Genomic DNA, 21,594 nt, shown 5'->3' with positions numbered 1-21,594 from the left:
TAAGTCATCAGGAAGTTGAGGCGGACTGAACGCCTTGTATATAGAGTGAAACGCCACTAGTAAAGCGGATAGCTCATACTTGCTCTACTTTGATTTTGCGTTTTGATTTGGTTAGAATATGCAGCTCTGTGTGTTCATTGACCAAACATGCCATGGCTTTTTGTATGGGGGTCCTGACTAGAGGTACTCTTGGTAGGATATATTAGATTCGTAGAGTTGTTTTGGTTGGTCAGACTCAATTGAGGAAGCGAGATGTGCGTTCCGTTGTTGAGTGACATCATATCGAATTGATTGGATAAATCTTCGCTGTTCACTGGATATCCGCTGTTTGAAAAGCCCGGGAATAAGCCGGGATAATTTGAGTATCCAATGTTCCATGCACCGTTATTTGAGGCTGGTACTGAAGGTTGAACAGAGGCTTGACCAGCAGATGTTGCTGCCGCAAGTCCGCTATGTCTTGATCCGTTGCTCCTGACGCTTGACACGGACAGGCCCCTCAGGTGAGTGCCGTCCTGGTTGAAAACTTGAGAGATACTCGAGCAATGCTTGCTTTGGGAACTGTGCTGGGAATTGGCGGGTGTTAAGCCTACTTCTTCCATCAGACGACGGTGCTGTTGCGATGGTGTCGTTTCCATTAGAACCTTGCGCACCTGCCTAATGGCGTGATTTCTTAAATCGCCCTCCAACGATGATGTTGTCAAAACCTTGTATATGAATGTAGGACCGTAGTTGGTGTCACAAAGAATTTGACGAAGAGGTAAAGCTGGCTCATCGGTTATCGGTTCACCAAAAATCGCATGCGCAATTTTCTTTCTCACAATGTCATCGCCTCTATAATTGAGCAGCTTAAGAACAGTTAAGGATGCTAGCCGATGGCGACATAGCTCAACTATGTGAGATAAAAGTCTTGGTGCTAACATAGAATGCTTATGGCGTAGCGAGCATGTATCCAAAAACCAGCTGACCAGCAGGGTACCATTGCTATTTGTTGCCAGATACTCAGCGTACAGCACGATCATGGCGCTGATAACTAGCATTTCCTCCTGGGTTATAATATCGTGTGCTTCAAGGCACGCTCTAACGGCTCGTGCCCCGTATCTGTTTTGGGCGATCGTCCAGAAATTTGCCACGATACTTTCGAAAATGAAGCTATTCCAGGGGAAACCAAACCTGAGTACACATTGAATAACGTAATTACCGAACTGGTCGTTAAAGAGCGGCGTACAATAGTCTTTTACCCCGTTGGTTACTAGCATTATTTGTCTCGGTGTGCGGGCCATTGAAATCATTTTCTGACATGCCCAGGTACCATTCTTGTGAACACCCATGGAAGTCAAATATTTGCTCGTCTTTCTTAACATAATATCCTTGACGATATCCGTTGAATGTGTAAATAGTTTTTGAACAATAGTGTTACCCAAATAATCAGAGCTCAACTCTGGTAATTCATCTAACATGGCAATGGCAAGTTGTTCAATCTCTATGTCAGGGATAAGGTTAGCATCGATGTTTTTCCTTAGTTCTCTCAATTTCGGAGCATCAAACTCTCTTACGGTCAATGGCTCGGGCAAAGGTCCAAAATCAGTTGTATCGGATGTACCATCATATTTTAGAGCATTGTTGACTATGTGAGAGGTCTGAGCTTGATCAAACGGTGTGTCAAATGATTTCATTATGTCTTTCACTGCGCCGATGTGACTTTCGAATGGCGAAGGTGGCAACGGAAAAGGGCATTGCTCCTTTTCATTTTGAGCGCTGTGACCAAATCCCTGGTTGGAGTTGGAATGCGTGTGGGTAGATTGAGGGTGTGAATCTGGCTGCTGATGACTGAATATTGGTAGCGAAACGTTTCCTTGCTGTTGAAAAGTGACTGTACCACTGAATAGTTGTTCCTGCAGCAATGGTTGCGGAACTGCGTCGGAGCCCACATTTCCCGTTGCCCTGGGAGAAACCACCACCTGGGGGGTTTGTTGATGCATTGGTAGAACTTTTGCAAACGATACACAACTCGGTGCTCCGATCATTGAAACTTCCTTCCCCTGTAGCATTTCTAAAGCACGAATAGCGCTTTCAACACTGTCAAATTCGACAAGTGCCATATTTAAACCCTTTAAAGTAGTAGCAGAAATAACAACGCCGTATTTGGAACACAAAGTTGCCAAGGAAGCACTTGTTAAATTCACCGCGTTCATCAGCTGTGGTTGTTGCTGCTGCAGGGAAAAGACATTAGAGATCGAAATGGTGTTTGTTGGTAGCAAGTTGGAAATCTGATTGATCGCTGGCACCAGCGGATCTGTAGTGACCCAATTTATCGATCTAGGATCAATGTCGTCCTCTATAAATGGTATCTCTTGCGTTTGTGTGGCGTGCGCCTGAGAAAGCGTATAAGTAGAAGTAGCACGCGACCTCGCTGGCTGCTCATAAAGAGGAGCGTCCGTGTAGATACTGGAGGCATTTGATAATGACCGAGGCCTGTTAGAAATATTGTTCTGAGACCACATCGAGCCTGGAACGGTTAAATTTATGCTGTTCGTACCGCCGGCCAAAGTGGCGTTAACGTTAGACGAAGGAATAGCTGTATCAAAATATGTCGTACTGCTCGAGTATTCATTCAAAGGACTGGTATTGTTGGCGCTTAAGCTGTTATTCTGATTAATGTTATTACTGTTGAATTGCTGAAGCAAATGTTGTTGCAGTGGGTCGCTGGAGTTTTGATTGTTTGACCATATGACGCTCGAACTTCCGTTATTGGCCGGGATAGATGACATGGACGTGATTTGCGAGCTTATAGTGCTATTCCTGGTTCTCGAAATTCGATGTTGAGGCAGGCCGGATCCACCGAACGTGAAGGAATCATTCGAGGTCCTGGGCTGACTAACCAGAAAGTTAGCATCCGGAAAATGCACCAGCTTCTCCATTTCATGTGGAGGTGTCAAGCTCTCGGCACCTTCTATTGGGATGGTACCAATTGACTGTATAAAATTCTTGCTGTTAGCTCGAGTCGCATATGCATTGCCTGAATCCACCGTTGACTCTGAGCTATTGTTATTTGGACTATCATCACCAGGAGCTTTTCCCTGTGTTGCTTTTTTGGAATGGTGTAACTTGGCACTAATAGAAGGCAGAAGATTGCTTAAAGTATTCGAGAATTTACCAGCACGAGATCGGTATGACCCAAGTTTCTGCGGTTGCACTTCCACATGACCCCCAGCACTCGACCCTTGCATTACATCTTCCTCATATATGGGAATGGTGATTCCGGGATCGATCACCTCTGGAATATTAGACAAAGTACCACCGTTACTAGCTACCGCATCGTTCCTAAACACTTTTTTGTCCGACATAGCCAAATCAACTGACTCTAACGAAAGTAGGACTCGACAGGTATATAGATATCAGGAAATATCGAACGCCCTATCGGTGATTTCAGCAATGACAAAAAACCGAAATCAGCCTCCTTAATCAAAACCCACAATTTCAGAGTATTATTACTTGGCTTAGCTATTATGAGTCAATGACTACTCTATTAGCCTAGAACACTGAACCAAAGCTTGCCAACCTATTGAATTCTATTCTCTCGAACAAATGAATAGTATGCCCCTATTAAGCGAATTTAAGCAAGCTCTTTCCAATACATAACCCGAAGGCAGAGTTGTTATAATTAAAGCGCTCTTTTCGTCTTTCTTTGGTATTAGGCGCAGTTACTCCTATGATCACTATATACGTAGCCTCAAAATTCTCCCTGACCGTGAAGGAGTTGCCATCAGCGCTTATAAGGAATACTAACAACCAAGAACTGGTACTCTCCAGGAGACCCCACAGTACCACATGAGAAGCTTAGAGGTTCATTACGAGAGATATCGGTCTTGAACTCGCGGTTCTATAGGGTTGCAGCGCCGTCCTCATTTTAGCCGCCAAGAGAATATGATACGCGTCTATGCGCTAGCTGCTGAACCAGATGGTATGCTATTCGGGTGCTGTATAAACATCCTGTCGCGGATGTCGTGGACATTGGGGGAGTGGAAATCGCTTGTTCTTGGAAAGACCAGAGGACCATCGACATGGCGGTGAAGGCTGCTTTTAGTTTTTACGTTTCAGGGGGGACCACGCTGTTTTTATGGTTGGGGAGAACAGGCAGGGTGGTTAATAGCATGCTCCATGCGGCGAAAGAGGACTGGAGTTGGTTAGTGAGCTGTTTCTGTAGAAGGTGAACCTGTGACATGTGACCCTCGAGGCCAGGAAAGGTCTGTACTGCTGAAAAGGGAAGTTGGTAAACAAGACGAAGGACGCGATCGATGGATGTCGATCAAGGATGGATAAATATTGAATGATTATCATCTCCTTACTGGTGATTCGATTGCGTTGGGCTTTGCATTGGGACGGTCTTTTGAGAAACGCTATTTCTCGTTTTTTGACCGTAGCGTCCTGATTAAGCCCAAATGGTTGGTGATAATGCGGACGAGACCATGGATTCTTTGTTGAAGGAAATCGATGATGAGATGGAGAACACAATTCCTTTAGACTCCCAGATTTTGAAGCAAGACCAAGGTGAGAAGAATACCCGAAGATGGAGCATCCCGCTGCAGGAGATTGGAGATGAGACGATGGAAATGTTGGTATCTCACAACACTATTCGAAACATAAAGATCAAAGATGCTTCGGAGTTCCAAAAACTTGAACAAGAAGGCAAAGAGTCCACACCATTACCGTCCATGAGGAAGTCAGTGGTGTTCAGTGAAGGAGTTAATTTTCACGAGTATGCAGACGGAAGCGCCGATGAGCAGAAAGACAGCGACCACGAATCAGTCAAGATAGATACAACCTGGAAAAGGTCGTCCTTTGTTCCTGCAACTGAGTTACCAAATGAGCTTAACCAGTCACTGATTGTCGAGACTCCTTCCGATTCCGATGAGGGACAGGAAGAGCATGATCTGGTTCTCACAACTCAAGACTTACTAGAACATACGGTCGCTGATCTGGATCAGAAATTGTCCCACATGTTTGATGCAAATCGGAACGCGCATAGGCTTAAACTGGCCACTGAAGAAATGGACGAAGTAGCTCCGGAAAGAAGGGAGCCTCCCAAAATCGAGTATACCTTGCAGTCAACAAAACCGTTGACAGTCGGAACTTCGGGGAAAGTGGAAGAGGCAGGTCTGATACATTTCCAAACCACTGAGGATGCTGTGGAAGCACATGACGATGAAGATCAAGACGCTGAATTATCAACCGAGTACATGGACGAAATCAGACACTCTCCCTCTAAAATTCCCTTAACAAATACAGTAAGCATTAATAACTTCAGCATCGCTCAGCAAGGTGGGGATCCGCAAACGCGGCTGTCTTCTGGCTCATCTTGCTGCGATAGCGTCGCTGATCTAAAGACTACGATACAGCACGACAGATACAATTTGCTGGAATCTACTAACAATCTTGCTGCGCAACGTGAGGAGAATTACTACAGTGATACTGGATCGTTTTCGCGCCACGAAACACTGGCCACCCATCCGAACGCCTCCCGTATTTTCAGTGTAGCGACATCCGGCGACGGTTATAAATCTGCGAAAGAGACGGCTTATAGCGTTTGCTCGGCTTGCTCCATTGAAGGTGCCCCAGTTCGTCCCGTCGCTAAGTTAGCCGAAGGATCGGTTGAAGATTTAGACATATCAGCAGGTCTTCTGAAGAACGGCGATTCAACGTCCACGATTGCTGAAAACTCAAGACTTGAGGATGAGAGTGTCTTCACAGACAATGGTGAATTGTCATCTCATGAGATATACCATCCTCCTCAACTTCCACAGTTGCCTATCCTGGCATTGCGACGTATTGAGCGGCAACCCATAAGAATAGCTGAAGAATATTCTGAAGCAAAGGAGACTGAAATTTCGAGAGATAACCAAACTCGAGAGACCATCTCAGCTGACTCGGTTGAAGAACAAACTGCTGATGAGCTTGCGGTGCATTCGCCTTCTGATCAAATAGTAGAGGGTTGCACCGCCATTATGAAGCTTCAAGACCAAGAGGATTCCTCTTGCCAAAACTCAATTGCCGACCAGGAGGCATCCCAAAATTCCAGTATAAATTGCAGCAAAACATATATTGCGGAACCCACGGGGCAAGCCGACCTCTTATCTGAAGTACAACCAGCAAATTCTGACAAAGGATGTAGTGCGCCAAATGATAGGCAGACGGTTGACACTGAAAACGGCAATGAGATCGAAAGCCCTATGCTGCCGCGGGTCGCTCGCATGGGATCACTATTTCTCGATAATCCTTTCATGGACGATTTTGACACATCTGCGGAATCTATAGATTTGACCAGATCAGTGAAACCCTCCGATTACCTGTCTATATGGCATATGCAGGAGGAAGATATTAAATCCACGTCACCCGCATTAAGCTCCAACTCTCAGTTTTCGCGCTATACGAACTCGACAGACACTTCTGCTGTTAATAGCAACTTGGAACATACTTTCAAGTTTAAGCCAAGAGTTATTAGCCGCAGCAAGTACTATTATCCAGAACCAAGGTACGAGACATCAAACTACAATGATGAATACGTGATCACAAGGCCTGAGACGGCGCTGGACCCATTAAGACGAAACACTAACATCTCCAAAAAGATACAGGAGAACATCAAAAATCAAAGAAGGCTGTTTGCAACACTGCATAATCTCCGCGAAGGTTATGAGCTGGAAGAAAACTGTGATCAAGAAGCGAAATTAAATGATAAGGATGATCAAAGCCTGATCGAGGGCACAGATTCTGCCGAGTTATCGAATACCAGGGAGACTGGGAACAATCAGCTGCAGCTTTTACCATCTCTGCCTGATTTCGAATTGGGAGAGGAATTCGCTACTTATCTCGAAGTAGCGACAAACGATAACAGATCCATTCTTCATCCATCTAAGGATGAGCAGGGAAATTACAGTGTCTGGAATCATAATATTGAGCTGGGTACTCCGACTGCACCAGCGAAGAACAATGTGTCTATTGATGCAATTCATAAGCTGTTAGGTGACGAAAATAAGACGACTGAGCTGTTAGAGACAGATGCGCGGAGCGTGGGATCTAATAACGTTATTGGAGTCCTCAAGACTCCAGTGAAGGAAGTCTCTGTCGGCAGGGGACTGAGCCTCAAAGGATATGAGGCCATGGTCAGCGAAGGCTTTGGTTCTGAAGGATATTCGAGAAGTATTAAAAAACATGGTAGTGAGGAGGCCGCTTTGGACCCTCTTTCCATAAGTCCAAGCCCAAGCCCTGTAAAGAAGACTCACGTCGGCAGCCCTTTTAAAGTGAAAACGAGAAGAAATGACATCTGTCATGAGAAGACGAAATCAAATAACCAACCGCCTGAAGACGATTCGAGGCGAGAAGACAAGCTTGAAGTCGAAGATTTTCATTTAAGCAGTTGCAATGAACCACAAGCTGAAAGCGCTTGCGTGACTGATGATCTAGATCAAAGGACCGTTCTACCTGATAGAGGCAATCTCTACTTAAAGCTGAAGAATATCACCGATCTTTTGCTGCAAAACGTAAAGTATCATAAGGCCGAATTTTCCGTTGAGTTTGATAATGGTATGGACACCATTCAGACCACATGGCAGCCCATGACAAGCAATGATAGGTGTGACATCGATAAAGAGTTTGAGATTATTCTTGCTAATGATATGAAGAAAATTTCAAAGCTGATTATCACGTTAAGATGTCGCTATCAGTCGCCAAAGTTTGAGCTGCAAGAAGTCGTCGAAAAGATTCCCGTCGGCAGGAAGTTTCCTTTCGGAAAGAGTAAGTTTGAGTATCAAAAGCGCTTTGTGCAGAAATCCCCAACACAAGATGAATGGGATTTCTTATTCGCCAGAGATGGATCTTTTGGTCGTTGTGAAATCAATCTTGATGAGGCCTTTTTAGGTGGGGTCAAGTTTCGTAATAAACTTCTTACCTTCACAATGGTAAACGAATGGGCTCGTAAGCCGGATCCACTTTCCTCGAAAAAGCTGCATGAACTACCAAGAAGATCACCATATGCGATAGGGGCGTTGAATATCGAAGCATGTTACTTGGAGCGGACTTCACCTCTCGAAAAGTTTCCGAAAACTTTACAAATTGCCCGTAGTATTATTTCCAAGTATATGCAGCAACAAGCAATTTTTAAAGAAGGATACATGTTGCAGGAAGGAGGCGACGTGCAGAGCAACATTCAGAGACGTTTTTTTAGGTTACAGGGCAATAACATGCTTGGATACCATGAGATAACTAGGCAGCCAAAACTAGCTGTAAATTTGCTAAAGGTTGTGAAGGTCTTTGGCCCTGGGGACATTCCGAAAGGAGGTGAGAGAAATTTGACAGACCTCGTACTTTTCAGCGGCTGTTTCCATTTGGTGTTCGATAATGAAGAAAGAATAACGTTCAGCACTGAATCACCGAAGGATGGTGAGGACTGGTGCAATAAAATAAGCGAGGTGATCAGTCTCAACCGGTGTCATCAACCTTGGGTGAAATATTTTCATCAATCCATCGACTTAGATCATTAAGTATGTAAGGAAGAAAAATGCATGGTACATAGTATCTACATTCGTTATCAACAATGTAACGCATTTCATCACTTTTTTTGCGCATGGGGGTTCATTGGCGGCATCATACCAGGCATGGGGAAGGGAGAAAACCCACCAAACATGGGGAGAGGTGGAAAACCATGAGGGGGCATCGGGTGGCCCGGTATACTCTGGTTTAAAGATGTATTGGATTTTATGCCACCAGAGGTACCCAGGTCGCCAGGACCCATTCCTCTCTGGTCAATTTTTTTCGGACCACCTAGGTTCCCTTGCTGCTGTAACGTCAGAAGTCCCATGAGAATCTTGTGGGGATTGTATTCCTGTTGCAGCTTTTCTTGCCTATGAAGATATTCCATCCATGTGAACTCGTTAAACCCATAATTGAAATAATCACTGAGGTTAGCGCCAGGCTGCCTCCAGGGCTTCTCCTTCAGTACCTCAGGGTCCAAGCTTGTTACTGGCTCGCCTTCAAACATGCCTTCGGCGTTAAGATCAATTGTTCCCGTTGGTGGAGCTGCGATTTTCGTTTTAGTCTCTGCGTTGACATCCGGACTAGTGGCGTCTGCGACTTCAGTTGTTGTTGCGACAGCAATGCCACTAGGTTGGGCAGCAGTGCTAGTGCCCGACCCGGAAACTACCTTTGAGTCTAATCGTGTTGTGTCTGCGCCAGTACTGATGATGAATTCCACATCTGAGTCGCTATCACTTTCAGATGAACCATCATCGCTATCACTTTCTTCGCTCGAGTTATTGCTTCCATCACCACTTTCAATTCCGGTGGCATCATTGGACAGCCTTTGTCGTTTGCTTGAGGATTCCTCATCGGCATTAATATCCTGTGAAGTTCTTTTCGTGCCGACTTCCGCGTGCTCTGTATCGGAACCATAAAGAAACCTATCATCCTCGTCCTCACTAGAGCTCATTCTAGTTCGTTTGACACTCGCTGATGGTTTCTTCTACTTTGTTAATGCATCTCAATCCTATGAGAACCAGATTAGCTGACCTTGTAGGTGAGAAGTAGTATATTTCTCAGTGTCGTCTGATATGATATCTAATGGAAGGGCTGAAATTGAATGAACGTCATTTTAAGAAAGCCCAGCATAAGTCTCCAAGTCTCCATTTGGGTTTTGCACCGAGCGTTCCTGTTCAAATCTTGTCTTCTGCCCGATATTCTGGACCATTGAGTTTAACATCTGTTTTTCTTCTTGCTTTCTTTCTTCCCATTTGTCAAACTCCGAATAAATACACTTCCCGGAGTGCTAAATGTTAATTCCTCATCGCGCGCACTCCGAACCGAAGAAACATGACATTGGCAAGCTATGGATCTCAATCTACTTTATTTATGGTATCACATGAGTGCTTGCTTGGCCTTTTCATTGGAAATAAGTCTTGCTGAACTTGTAAGAAATCTCTTGGAACCGTACTTTATCCGAGTATTCTTGATCCTTGGAGCCTGCTGTGAAGTAGCCAGCATACCTTGATAATTTCAGATTGACCGCCTTGACAAATTGAATTTCTTCATCAGTAGGTTGATGTACGCAGCTCGCTGCAGGAACTGCGTTTGACGTCTGTATCGAGTAGTGATACGACCGGTCTGTCGTTTCCAAGGCGGTTTCATCCTCGGCGATTTCACGAGAGGAGAGATCAATTGCGGCGTCCTCGCATGCGTATGTCCTGGGAACGCTTGCATCATTATGGTACGCTTCTGTAGTTTCCGGGTTGTGCATGGAATAAAATGCCGAGTACAACGATTTGTTTTGTTCTTTGGCTCCAAAAAAGACTTCATAGTCTTCGTACTCTGAGTTCATCTCCTCGTGTATGCTATCATAATAATTCTTGAAACCACTCGTCCTTTTGGAGAATGTCGACGACATAGACGAAGATCTGGAAGTCATCATGGGCGAAATGAAAGCCTTCTTTTCCTGATCTTCTTCCACCACCAGCTGCTGTGTCTGAGGCATGTAGTCTATTATTTCCTGTTTATTGACGAGATGGATCGGCTGAGTGTGAACTAAATGGTGTAATTGCGACGATTCAAAAAAATTGTCCGCTTCGTAATCATCTAACTCCTCGTATTCCTCTTCGTAGTTATCTGGTTGCAAATAGCAATCATATATATCTGTGGGCTTGGCGGCTACTGAACCACTAGCGGTTGAGCCATTGTGCTGAGGAGTAATAAACATATTTTGCATATTTCTCGAGCTACAAGAGATTTTGTTTCGCAATCATTTCGATAAAAGCTCTAAACAGAGAGTTCCTGGAAAGATAGATACCAGCGATTATCAACTCATTATATATGATTGATAACTCAGATTAATTATAGATACACGCCTTAAGATGCGCCATATAAAGCGTTGCATCAGAGTCTTTACTGCTTACTCTTACTGTTTACCGATCCGTTTGGTGACGCGTAAAGTAACCGGTTCAATACAAAGCTGGCGCTTGTTGAGCCGCCGGCAGGCTTTAAAAGCTGCTTCCCAGAAGCTTACGCACAACCAGCAGGCAGTTGCTGTCGCCCCGCATTCCCCTGCAGGCTTTAAGTGAGCCAAATCCGGTAATGTGATACGCAGGAACCGGAGTGGAGGGGTATGTGGAATGCGGTTGCTATTACCCAAAACGGTCCTGACAATGCTTCTCTGGCATGGGATATTCGCTTCAGCGCGAGTGGATTGGCATTGGCGTCCCATTTAGGAAACTGCATGCAAGAGGGGCATTAACTTTAAGATTGGCCGAAAATCTCGAGGAGAGGACGAGAGCAAAAGAAATGTGATAACAACTGAGACTGCTGCGACAATCACATCCGGACACCCTAGGTCAGAAAATCCTTGCACCACGAGACGTTCTTTTTTTCTATTCATTGAAGGACATCGGTCGGCCCTCTACGAGAGGGCAGCACCGCGCAGCGCGCCGTTGGCGGGCGAAAGTGCTGCCTCGCTGTGGCCAGGTACGCAGAGTGGCATTCTCACCGAACGCTGGAGAGCGACGGTCTATAGCTGAAAATTATACAAGTTGAAATTTCAGTCATGAAATCTTCAATAAGTTTGGAACGTACTATACCAAGACAAGCGAGACGAAATGTATGGCATAACGTTGTGATAGAGATGGAAAGAAAACGGCGAGCTCGCTAAATCTGCGTATTCCCCGTTGCAAGGAATGTGCGATCCACCAAAAAGCCGAAGTGAAGCGAGTCAGTAGTCTTTCCAAACTCACACCCGAACTTCCCCTTACTAACAGCTAAATCCAATCTTTTGCAGGGCTAAGAGAACTAAGAAGGTCGGTATCACAGGTAAGTACGGTGTCCGTTACGGTTCCTCCTTGAGAAGACAAGTCAAGAAGTTGGAAGTCCAACAACACGCTAAATACGACTGTTCCTTCTGCGGTAAGAAGACTGTCAAGAGAGGTGCTGCTGGTATCTGGACCTGTACCTCTTGTAAGAAGACTGTTGCCGGTGGTGCTTACACCGTTTCCACCGCTGCCGCCGCCACTGTCAGATCTACCATCAGAAGATTGAGAGAAATGGCCGAGGCTTAAGGAGACAGGCATCGTTTCACGTCATCTTGCAGTTTAACCTACAAACCGTGCACACTGCAGTATAAACTTTTAGTATAATAATTTGTATGTCACGTGTGTATCCTAAATTCACTCAATCCGTACGAAACTGGATCCCTCCGTGGTTCGCGAGCTCCGCTGGCGGTCGCCGTTTCGATTCCGATCAGAGAGCGTCTCCCTTCCGGAGGGCCGAGAAAACCGTCCCCGGCTAAATGGGGCACGCTACGTGTCATTCCATACGGCGCGTCGCGCCAGGGGAATGTGACGGTATTCGTCAAACTACGTTAAGCAAATCTACGAGCCAATCGCTGGCATTAACTACAGTGCTTGCTCTGTTGTTTCGCAATGGTCACAGTTGTAGCGAAAATATCTATGTCCGAGATACTTCGTGACCATCAGTTACCGTAGATGAGTCAGTCAGCTTTCAAATTCGCTGCTACTACTGCCGTGGCAAAGAAGAGCATCTGACTACCTGGCTATCTATCTCATTATTATCATTTTTTTTTCTTTACCCCGGAGACGATCATCAAGACCGAGGGGTGTCCGTTATGCATGAAAGGATATATCTTGTCGGTGATAATAGACTGGGCGGGCTTTATGATATATATAAACGAAAGGTGAATGGAATCTGGGAAGTGATATTTTATTGATCCTATACATAAACAATTGTCGCTTCGGGTTGATCGTCATTCTTGGGAAATTCTGACACTGTAATTGTTTTAATTGCTTCAATCGTTCTTTTGTATCGAATAGATTCCCTCGAGATATAGATCAATTGAGGTTGTTATTTTATTACTGCACACCAATTCTCTTGAGTGAGACGTCCCCTGTCGCAGATTGTGGTGAGAAAAGATGTCCCAGAAGAAAAAATCATCGAATCCAGTGGTTAATCTGATTGCCGGTGGCACAGCCGGGTTGTTTGAAGCACTATGTTGCCATCCGCTGGATACTATCAAAGTTAGAATGCAAATTTACAGGAGGGCAGCCTCTGGAGAGATCAAACCCCCGGGGTTTTTGACCACAGGTAGGAGTATCTACATGGAGGAGGGTTTCCTGGCGCTGTACAAGGGATTGGGTGCAGTGGTTATTGGTATTATCCCGAAGATGGCTATAAGATTCTCGTCATACGAGTTCTGCAGGACTTTATTGGCGGACAGGACCACTGGGACCGTCTCCACGGGTAACACTTTCCTCGCTGGTGTCGGGGCAGGTATCACCGAGGCTGTACTGGTGGTCAATCCGATGGAAGTGGTCAAGATCAGATTGCAGGCGCAGCATATGAGCCCTGCGGAACCGGGAGTCAGTCCCAAGTATAGGAACGCGGTTCATGCATGCTACACGATTGTTAAGGAAGAGGGGATCTCGGCATTATATCGAGGCGTTTCCTTGACCGCAGCAAGACAGGCCACTAACCAAGGTGCAAACTTCACGGTTTACTCGAAGCTGAAGGAATACCTGCAGAACTACCACGGCACCGATGTGCTGCCTCACTGGGAAACGTCCTGCATCGGATTGATCTCCGGGGCCATCGGCCCCTTCTCTAACGCTCCATTGGATACCATAAAGACTAGATTGCAGAAGGATAAATCCGTCTCCAAGGACTCTGGTTGGAAAAGAATCGTCTCTATCGGAGCGCAATTGGTCAAAGAAGAGGGTTTCCACGCCCTTTACAAAGGTATCACTCCAAGAGTCATGAGAGTCGCTCCGGGACAAGCCGTGACCTTCACTGTGTATGAATTCGTCAGGAGACATCTCGACAACATGGGGATCTTCAAAAGCAAAAAAGAACAACCTCCAAAACCATTAAAATGATCTCACCGCCGCATTTTCTCTTTAAAAGAATAGCATTCGCAGTAATGTATAATGATCAACTGAAAATATTCCTTACTTGAATATCTGTCAGCGTTCTTGCTGCCATCCATGCGATCCGATCGAGCTCTAGAAGGCAAAAAAATTGCCATAGCAACCAGGAATCGCAAAGGGTGAATATGGTAAGCTCGCTTACACGAGCAAACCTACACGAGCAAAACATAAAGCAATATCCTATATAAGCCACCGAGGGTTGGCCCAATATACAGTTTGGCAGCTCAGTAGGAAGAACAAGAAGATGACAGTACAAAGACACTACACATTGTCAAATGGTGTCAAGATCCCAAGTCTTGCTCTCGGGACTTATGACATACCACAACATGATACCGCAAAAGTTGTGCATGAAGCTTTGAAATGTGGTTACAGACATTTCGACACTGCTGTCCTGTATCGCAACGAAAGGCAGGTGGGTGAAGGCATCTACCAATGGTTACAGGACGACCCGGAGAATAATAAACGTGAAGACGTCTTCTATACCACAAAGCTTTGGAACAGTCAGAATGGATACGAGCCCGCTAAGCGAGCTATCAGGGAATGTATCGAGAAGGTCCAGAACTTGGGCTACATCGACTTGCTTTTAATACATTCTCCTTTGAGCGGATCAAAGAAAAGACTAGAAACTTACAGGGCCATGCAAGAGGCTGTCGACGAGGGCCTGGTCAAATCCATAGGTGTTTCCAATTACGGGCAGCACCACATTGAAGAGCTGCTAAATTGGAGCGGACTGAAATACAAGCCAGTAGTGAACCAGATTGAGATCTCTCCCTGGTGTATGCGAACCGAACTGGCAAAGTGGTGCCAGAGCCAAGGCATTTTAGTTGAAGATTATGCGCCTTTGACTCATGGGTACAAATTGAAGGATCCACAACTGCAGAAAGTGGCCGACGAAGTGAGAAAGAACACAGGTCAGGTCCTGATCAGATGGTCCCTGCAAAAGGGCTATTTGCCATTACCTAAGACTAAAACCATCGGGAGGCTGCCAGGCAACTTGAACGTCTACGATTTCGAACTGACTCAGAAGCAAATGAAAGCGATCGAACACCCGGAGGCTCATGAACCTACTGACTGGGAATGTACAGATGCTCCATAGTTGTATAAGATTTACTTATCCAATTGTCGTGAAATGTGGTGAGTTTTACTGGTTGCTTAAGTTAAATATGTAGCGCCATCTAGGGAACCTCGCTCAGAACCCTTTGAGACAGTCAACCATATAAAAGAAAGAAAGACGCTTTCAATGAATAGCGATCGCTCAGTTGTACCATTGGAATCTAATCCAGAGGTTTTTACCGACTTCGCTCATGACCTGGGTCTCATTGACTCGTATGGTTTCGTAGACGTCTATTCGCTGACTGATCCAGACGTGCTGGGATTTGTGCCCAGACCGGTAAAAGCTTTGATCCTGCTATTTCCTATTAGTGAGGTCTCTGAGTCCGACAAGAATACAGATACGAAGAAGATTGCGCAAGCAACTGAGGATGGGAATCAGCCCATTTGGTTTAAACAGACCATAAAGAACGCCTGCGGGCTTTACGGTCTACTTCACTCTCTGGCTAATAATATCGATTTACTGAAGCCTGATTCCAAGTTGAAGCAGTTTATAGGGTCGAACCCTAGCGATAATGGTCAGTATGCTAACGCTGCGACAGACGACTTTGTGATATCACTGAGCTTGCAACATGCGGATAAGTTCCAGCAAGGGCAGACAGCCGCACCTTCAGCTTCTGAAGACGTTGATCTGCATTTTATAACGTTCGTTGAGCGCAATGGCGAGATTTACGAGCTAGATGGACGGAGGCTTTCCGGTGCCAACTGTTTGGGATCCATTACTGACAATAATTCCGATCTCGTTGGGAATAAGATAATCACCGATAGGGTTCAGTGGTATATCGAGAACGCTGATGAGAAGAATAGACTCAATCTATCTCTTTTAGGACTGGTACAACCATGGGATTAGAATGCAGTTTACCCTTTTATTGCAGAAATAAAGCTTCTATTTAATGAAGACACTATTTAATCTGCGGAGCTACTGCTGGCCCTTGATATCAATTTTCTTGGAACTGAAGTATTGCTGCATGACGGGAACTCTACAGGCCTTAGTGTCTAGATATTGGCTTTCATTCTCCTCTCCTAGGTTCTTTGTGAGGATATACTTGTCAAGACCTCTCTGCTTTAAAAATCCCATCAACTCTTCGTGGTCGTTCAAATGAAACTCTTGAATCAAAAAGTCTAGCTTGATTTGATTGTAGCTTTTACAAATTACCATAAGTGATTTTAGCTTCTCTTTCTCAATAAATGCATCAACCAATTTTTTACCAAGATTCTTCATAGAAGTGTAGATCTTCATGAAGTGGTGATAATCGCCCATCAACCTTGCATGTGCTAGCCTGAAAGCAGTTTGAACCATATGGTTCTTGAATACGGCCTCATTTTCTGTCATCAATTTCAATCGCAGTGTGTTCATGGAGCCACTATCCTCTGTCAGCATGTAGTAAAGTATACGGTAGCTTGTAAATTCTTCGAGGAAAGAAGGTTTTACTGTGGGGAGCTCGAACAGTGTTATGAGTCTACTTTGACACTGATTGAACTCCCCTAAGTCCCCATTCTCTAAAGCTATGCGGGCGTGTGACTCGTAGACTTTGACTGTAAATTGGTTCTCGATCATCTGAACCCTCAGATCCTGTCTCATGGATTTGAACTGGTCACATAAGTATTGGTAGCTCGCCTGCTTCTTTTGATACTTCTTCATGAGCATGGTATAAGCCTTCTTCAAGACATTTAAGGGACGAACTAAATCCGGATTCGGCTCTGAAGTCAATCTAAGGTATGATTTCTCCAACGACTGACATCTGCCTACTATACTTTTGTTTTTGTCGAATCGGTGAGATGTCGTACTGATAGCATTCAAGTTTGCAAAATTCTCCTCGCTGTCCAAGCTGCTGGAGCTTACGCTGTTCTTTGTGTTGGCAAATCTTTCAGCTCGCTTTTTCCTTCTCTCCGCCTCCTCAGCAAGACTCATCGAATCAGCTCCTCCTCTAATCACATTTTGATTGCGATGTGTTTTTCTCTTCTTTCTATCTTTGCCCGGAGAATTCGATGCCCTCTGGCTTTGGCTCATAGCATCGATTGCCGGGAAGCTATTCCAAGATGCCAGTGTTCCCATGCTATTGTCGATCCTGTAATCGAATCCTGCGTCCGGACTTCTCAAAACAGTTCCTGAGCTACTCGGTTTTGGTATTACTGTACCGTTATTCGACGGTATTGGCTCCGATGCATGCAATTCTGGGATGGACTGGTTATTTGGCACAGTGGCATAGCAATTCCAAGACTGGAAGGACTGTTGAACCGACGAGTGCGAAGCGTTGGTCACGAAGGCATTCGAGTGGTCACCGGAAGACCCTTCCAACAGTTGAGGGGGCGGCGCTAGGATGAAACTGGGAGGTGGGATTGAAGGAGGTGGCGGTATTGTCAAGTCATCGCTCGCTGCCATTTCATTATTGCGAGTCCTCGGAGTTTTACCCTTTTTCCTACTCTTGCCCAAAGCAACTGGCGTCACCTTGTTATACGTAGCTTCCATCTCGTTGGTTGATCGGAAACCAATTCCAAGTGCTCAGCTAACAACTTTCACCAACAGTTTGTAGTCTAACTACAGCTTTCTGAAGAATTCTCTTGGCGATATCCTAGCAGATCATAGATCAGGTGACTAAGATAGATACTCATTGAACCTGTAAAATACAAGGAATAGCCTATAAAAGAGGTCTAGAGCCTGTCTTTTAATGTCTCTGGAAGTACGTTGTGGGTCTAGCGGCTGTGTATCCCGGTCGCGTTTTACTCATCGTAACTTCCGAACGATAAGAGCCCTCCGTTGTGTCTCGAATGCCTTGAAAAATAGTCGTAATCGATAGAGACGGCATTTGCCAGCAGAACAGCCCTCTGGTCGAGATTCAGTACGGAACTACTGATCAGTTCCGGTGGATAGACGTTCTCGAAGCTTCGTCTGGAGTCAAACCTCACTATATAGACACCGGTATCCGTGAAGAGCTCTCTGCCTAAGCCAACCCAGTTCCTGTCTACTCCTGCGATGATTTTGGCTTCCTGGTCCATTACTGGGAACTCAAATGACAAAAATGGAGCATCGATCTGACCGTACTGAGAGAAGGAGGATTCGGAATCTGCGTCTCTCTGGAACAGCTCATAACGACGTCTCCAGAGATGCCAATTTTGGATTGACTCACCAACAAGAATGCCATCTTCATGGGCTTTATTAATGAACTGAGGCCTGGGAACATTTCCAAATGAAGAACTGTGCACCTGGCGTCCGGACGCGTTCGATTCGCTCAAATGTTCTCGTTCAATGATCATTGGAGGTGGCAGAAATGCTTTGATGTGCGAATTTATCCAGGAGAAAGGCCTCCTTATGGTTAAAATGACGTTACCCCAATTGTCAAAGACATCTACCGTGAACGGTCTATGCAATTTGTATATTTGTCGTAAAATTGCCTTGCCAATCGAAAAGTCCCTCTCTTGCATGTAGCCTATTCTGTTGCCCATCACATCCATGATTGCATATTTGTTTGCTTGTTCGTATCCAAGGAACACATTCATCATCTCTAGTTGACGCTCGATAACGATGGTTGGCTCATTCAATATGGTCGTTGCCACCGGATGGTGTGGCTGGATGAAAGTTGTCTCAATCCGGTCGTCGAATAGCTTTTCAGCCCGTATCACCTGTGGAGCACTATTTTTACTTGGTCCTAATCTTCTGAAAGGGCCATTCCTGATGATCCCAGATGTACTAGAGTACAGCTTTCGCAGGATCATTGGACGGAACATCTCACTTGAATTCGTTTACTATTGATCATGCAGGGTTCCACACACTGCTTTTTCCTCCTCACTAATCCCTAACTAGTAAACTCAGATCCTTTAAGACATGGCTTACGTTGATTTGCAAATTTCCGATAAAGCGTTTGATGATAGATTAGTATCCAAATATCACATCGTCATAAGAGGCGATGCCAGTGATTCGGAGTAACAGTGGCTATGGTAAGGGGGTCATTTTCTCGTATGGCAGAGTGCTTCTTCTTACTCGACAACGAATTTCTGTGGGAGTTTGGCCGAGTGGTTTAAGGCGTCAGATTTAGGTTGCAACAACTTAAATTCTCTGATATCTACGGATGCAAGGGTTCGAATCCCTTAGCTCTCATTAATTTTTAATTTTTTCTTTTTTTTCACTTGTCTCTTGAAAATTTCATAGTGGTTGGAATCAAAGAAATTGATCAGTCAACCAGTGGTAGTGATTGAGGCCTCTCCAGCTTCTGAACCGGGCGATCCAATATGCTTCGCAACGCTGTGATTAGAAGAGGTATCCATACAGTCCCAAAGATACCCCAGGCGGTCCAATTGAGTCGACAAGGTATACCAAATGTACTAAGTGCAGGAGGTTTTAAGGTTTTGTGGGACCAACAGCAGAAGTACCTTTGTGATAAGCTCACGCTTGCCACCGCCGGAACCAGTTTGGAGTCATATCTTCCTTTCCATCTCATACTGAATACAGCAAAGAAAGCATCTCAAAGCCATATCTTCAATCTCGCATCGGCCGCACATAATAACCACTTATTCGTGGAAAATATCACCCCTACGATAAACTCTGCATCCAATCAGCCCTCACGTCTGTTCTTGGCATGTGTTGAGGATTCTTTTGGGTGCGACTGGGAAACCTTGAAGAAAGAGATGATAAACAGAGCAGAACAGGATGTTCTGGGGCAAGGATGGCTCTTCCTGGTGGAGAATGGCGACAAGGAACTGCACATTCTCACAATACAGAACAATGGTACGCCGTACTATTTCCCAAGAAACCAGCTCTTCGATGTGAACAGCGCCCTAACGTTGGAAGAGTTCGCCCAACTCGAGGAGATTCGCAAATTAGTTAAGGAAAACGGCGGAAAAAAGGCGCAGGACTGGACGATGCCGCTAATATGTGTTAGTCTTTGGGACCAAGCCTATCTACATGATTACGGCATTCAGAATCGATCCAAATTCGTCGAGAATGTTCTCAATAACCTGAACTGGGGTGTCGTGAATAGTAGACTTTATTCCGACTCGTTGTAGGTTCCAGGAGCTCGTAAACTTGTATATATACGTCTGTACAAAGTACCGCCTTGCTTTCATACCACTTTGGTCGCCACTGCAATCCCCCTCTCATCCTTTATCAGTGTAGCCCTGTTTCTTTGGCATAGAGGCTTCAAACAGTGTGCAACAAGTGCTTCTGGCATACCGTGAAACTCCCAGTCAGCGGTTCCGTCCCCTTGTGACAGTTCATATATGGTGATTACTTGATTCAAGCTGCCGGAACTCTCAAACCACTGCAGTATCAAAGACGCCCAAGAATCCAGGTTTCTCCATAGAATGTAAAACTGAGACGAATCCCTCTTTCCATCTTGCACACCAAGAGCCTTTCCTTCTTCGCACATCTGGGACCAGATCTCATCCACGAAGACCTGCGGCACCACCCTTTGAATGCTGCTATTGTTGAAAATGCTCTGCTTGGTTACATCAGGTTCGCCCACTGGCATGCCCTCGGCGGTCATACGCCAGCATTTCTGCGATATGCAGTATTGTAAGATTATCTCAATCCATGAATTTATCTGCTGCCTTCTTATGAGTCCGTTAGGCTGTCTAGTGTACAAAGGTGGGAACGAATAAATCGGAGGCAGCTCAGATTGATTTGACATGGCAGGAAGGATGCTTTTTCAAGCCAATCTTGTCATGTTGTTTAACTTTCAAGGCTGTTATGGAGCGAATCGCTTCTTCTTTACCTAGCCCTTTAGACATACCAATCGTTGAGACATGGAAAGGGTCCTGGAACTAGAACGAGAGCACGTTCAGTTACATGACGAGCTCTTATCAGCGCTGGATAAGCTTTTTCTGCTGCAGCTGGGCCATGGAAACCTTAAAGATCGAGAGGCTGAGAGTAGCATTGCCATCCGAAGACAACTCCAATTGAGCTTGGAGAAGAGTGCAGCGATTCTCACAGCCATACAGCGCATGTCCAAACTGCAGCACAGCGAAGACAGTGATGTCAGGACCACCGAAGACATACTGGCTTCGAGGCTAGCGAACCTGATGCAGGAGAACTACGAGCTGGACTACACAGTCAAGGAGCTCCTCGAGAAGGAGGAAAAGGCGAACCAAGACCTTCTAGATGAACGAACACGCTACTTTGATCTCATAGCGAAGATGACCGAGGTCAGCGATAAGATACACAAACAGAAGCAAGCCAGCCTTGCCGCTGGCGCTCTTCCAGATTCAACTCCTGTTGCTCACACGCCTCGCGAGAAGGAGAAGCAGCAAGCCATCATCGATCAGAACGAACAGATACAAGAACTGCTGGTGGCCCTCAAGGTACACGGAGGCTACGATCCTTTGAGCTAGGTTACTCACTGCATCCACCGCGACGAATGGCAAGTCCAACACGTCTTAAATGCTCAAGAAAACCGCTGAAACTTGCATTCCAAGCCATTTATATATCATCAGAGCAGCCAGCTTCTTGCGGAATTGAACCCTCGACTTTGCTTTCTTTTTCGCTAAGAAAATTTTTTCACCAGAAATTGAAATTTTGAAGCTC

At 45.4% G+C, this 21,594-nt stretch overlaps 13 protein-coding genes and 1 non-coding gene across 14 annotated transcripts; 8 read left to right on the top strand and 6 right to left on the bottom strand.

The window, feature by feature from the left end:
• Positions 1-134: 134 nt before the first annotated feature.
• On the bottom strand, positions 135-3,344 carry JSN1 (Jsn1p; the record flags this gene model as incomplete). The annotated part of the gene is made up of 1 exon (XM_037282312.1): positions 135-3,344. One exon carries the CDS (start codon positions 3,342-3,344, stop codon positions 135-137), a length of 3,210 nt encoding a protein of 1,069 aa, XP_037138207.1.
• A 1,095-nt stretch (positions 3,345-4,439) lies between these two features.
• BUD4 (Bud4p) lies at positions 4,440-8,534 on the top strand (the record flags this gene model as incomplete). Its single annotated transcript, XM_037282311.1, has 1 exon — positions 4,440-8,534. The coding sequence occupies one exon, from the start codon at positions 4,440-4,442 to the stop codon at positions 8,532-8,534; it is 4,095 nt and encodes a 1,364-aa protein (XP_037138206.1).
• A 68-nt stretch (positions 8,535-8,602) lies between these two features.
• On the bottom strand, positions 8,603-9,478 carry FIP1 (cleavage polyadenylation factor subunit FIP1; the record flags this gene model as incomplete). The annotated part of the gene is made up of 1 exon (XM_037282310.1): positions 8,603-9,478. The coding sequence occupies one exon, from the start codon at positions 9,476-9,478 to the stop codon at positions 8,603-8,605; it is 876 nt and encodes a 291-aa protein (XP_037138205.1).
• A 450-nt stretch (positions 9,479-9,928) lies between these two features.
• Positions 9,929-10,747, bottom strand: IME1 (transcription factor IME1; the record flags this gene model as incomplete). The annotated part of the gene is made up of 1 exon (XM_037282309.1): positions 9,929-10,747. The coding sequence occupies one exon, from the start codon at positions 10,745-10,747 to the stop codon at positions 9,929-9,931; it is 819 nt and encodes a 272-aa protein (XP_037138204.1).
• An 883-nt stretch (positions 10,748-11,630) lies between these two features.
• On the top strand, positions 11,631-12,086 carry RPL43B (60S ribosomal protein eL43; the record flags this gene model as incomplete). Its single annotated transcript, XM_037282308.1, has 2 exons — positions 11,631-11,632; positions 11,810-12,086. Coding segments are annotated over 2 exons (279 nt in total).
• Positions 12,087-12,956: 870 nt separating this feature from the next.
• Positions 12,957-13,916, top strand: SFC1 (Sfc1p; the record flags this gene model as incomplete). The annotated part of the gene is made up of 1 exon (XM_037282307.1): positions 12,957-13,916. One exon carries the CDS (start codon positions 12,957-12,959, stop codon positions 13,914-13,916), a length of 960 nt encoding a protein of 319 aa, XP_037138202.1.
• A 295-nt stretch (positions 13,917-14,211) lies between these two features.
• On the top strand, positions 14,212-15,063 carry HG536_0B03900 (aldo-keto reductase superfamily protein; the record flags this gene model as incomplete). Its single annotated transcript, XM_037282306.1, has 1 exon — positions 14,212-15,063. One exon carries the CDS (start codon positions 14,212-14,214, stop codon positions 15,061-15,063), a length of 852 nt encoding a protein of 283 aa, XP_037138201.1.
• A 144-nt stretch (positions 15,064-15,207) lies between these two features.
• YUH1 (ubiquitin-specific protease YUH1) lies at positions 15,208-15,927 on the top strand (the record flags this gene model as incomplete). The annotated part of the gene is made up of 1 exon (XM_037282305.1): positions 15,208-15,927. The coding sequence occupies one exon, from the start codon at positions 15,208-15,210 to the stop codon at positions 15,925-15,927; it is 720 nt and encodes a 239-aa protein (XP_037138200.1).
• Positions 15,928-15,996: 69 nt separating this feature from the next.
• On the bottom strand, positions 15,997-17,547 carry THP3 (Thp3p; the record flags this gene model as incomplete). The annotated part of the gene is made up of 1 exon (XM_037282304.1): positions 15,997-17,547. The coding sequence occupies one exon, from the start codon at positions 17,545-17,547 to the stop codon at positions 15,997-15,999; it is 1,551 nt and encodes a 516-aa protein (XP_037138199.1).
• Positions 17,548-17,798: 251 nt separating this feature from the next.
• On the bottom strand, positions 17,799-18,803 carry AIM25 (Aim25p; the record flags this gene model as incomplete). Its single annotated transcript, XM_037282303.1, has 1 exon — positions 17,799-18,803. The coding sequence occupies one exon, from the start codon at positions 18,801-18,803 to the stop codon at positions 17,799-17,801; it is 1,005 nt and encodes a 334-aa protein (XP_037138198.1).
• Positions 18,804-19,074: 271 nt separating this feature from the next.
• Positions 19,075-19,173, top strand: HG536_0Btrna3L. Its single transcript is given in 2 exon segments — positions 19,075-19,113; positions 19,129-19,173. It is a non-coding gene; the product is annotated as a tRNA-Leu (tRNA).
• Positions 19,174-19,304: 131 nt separating this feature from the next.
• On the top strand, positions 19,305-20,078 carry RSM26 (mitochondrial 37S ribosomal protein mS42; the record flags this gene model as incomplete). The annotated part of the gene is made up of 1 exon (XM_037282302.1): positions 19,305-20,078. One exon carries the CDS (start codon positions 19,305-19,307, stop codon positions 20,076-20,078), a length of 774 nt encoding a protein of 257 aa, XP_037138197.1.
• A 56-nt stretch (positions 20,079-20,134) lies between these two features.
• VPS25 (ESCRT-II subunit protein VPS25) lies at positions 20,135-20,701 on the bottom strand (the record flags this gene model as incomplete). The annotated part of the gene is made up of 1 exon (XM_037282301.1): positions 20,135-20,701. The coding sequence occupies one exon, from the start codon at positions 20,699-20,701 to the stop codon at positions 20,135-20,137; it is 567 nt and encodes a 188-aa protein (XP_037138196.1).
• Positions 20,702-20,816: 115 nt separating this feature from the next.
• MCM16 (Mcm16p) lies at positions 20,817-21,401 on the top strand (the record flags this gene model as incomplete). Its single annotated transcript, XM_037282300.1, has 1 exon — positions 20,817-21,401. One exon carries the CDS (start codon positions 20,817-20,819, stop codon positions 21,399-21,401), a length of 585 nt encoding a protein of 194 aa, XP_037138195.1.
• Positions 21,402-21,594: the final 193 nt, after the last annotated feature.

Source organism: Torulaspora globosa, chromosome 2 (assembly GCF_014133895.1).
Source record: "Torulaspora globosa chromosome 2, complete sequence".
Lineage (NCBI taxonomy): Eukaryota > Fungi > Ascomycota > Saccharomycetes > Saccharomycetales > Saccharomycetaceae > Torulaspora > Torulaspora globosa.
This window is presented reverse-complemented; position numbering and strand designations above follow the sequence as displayed.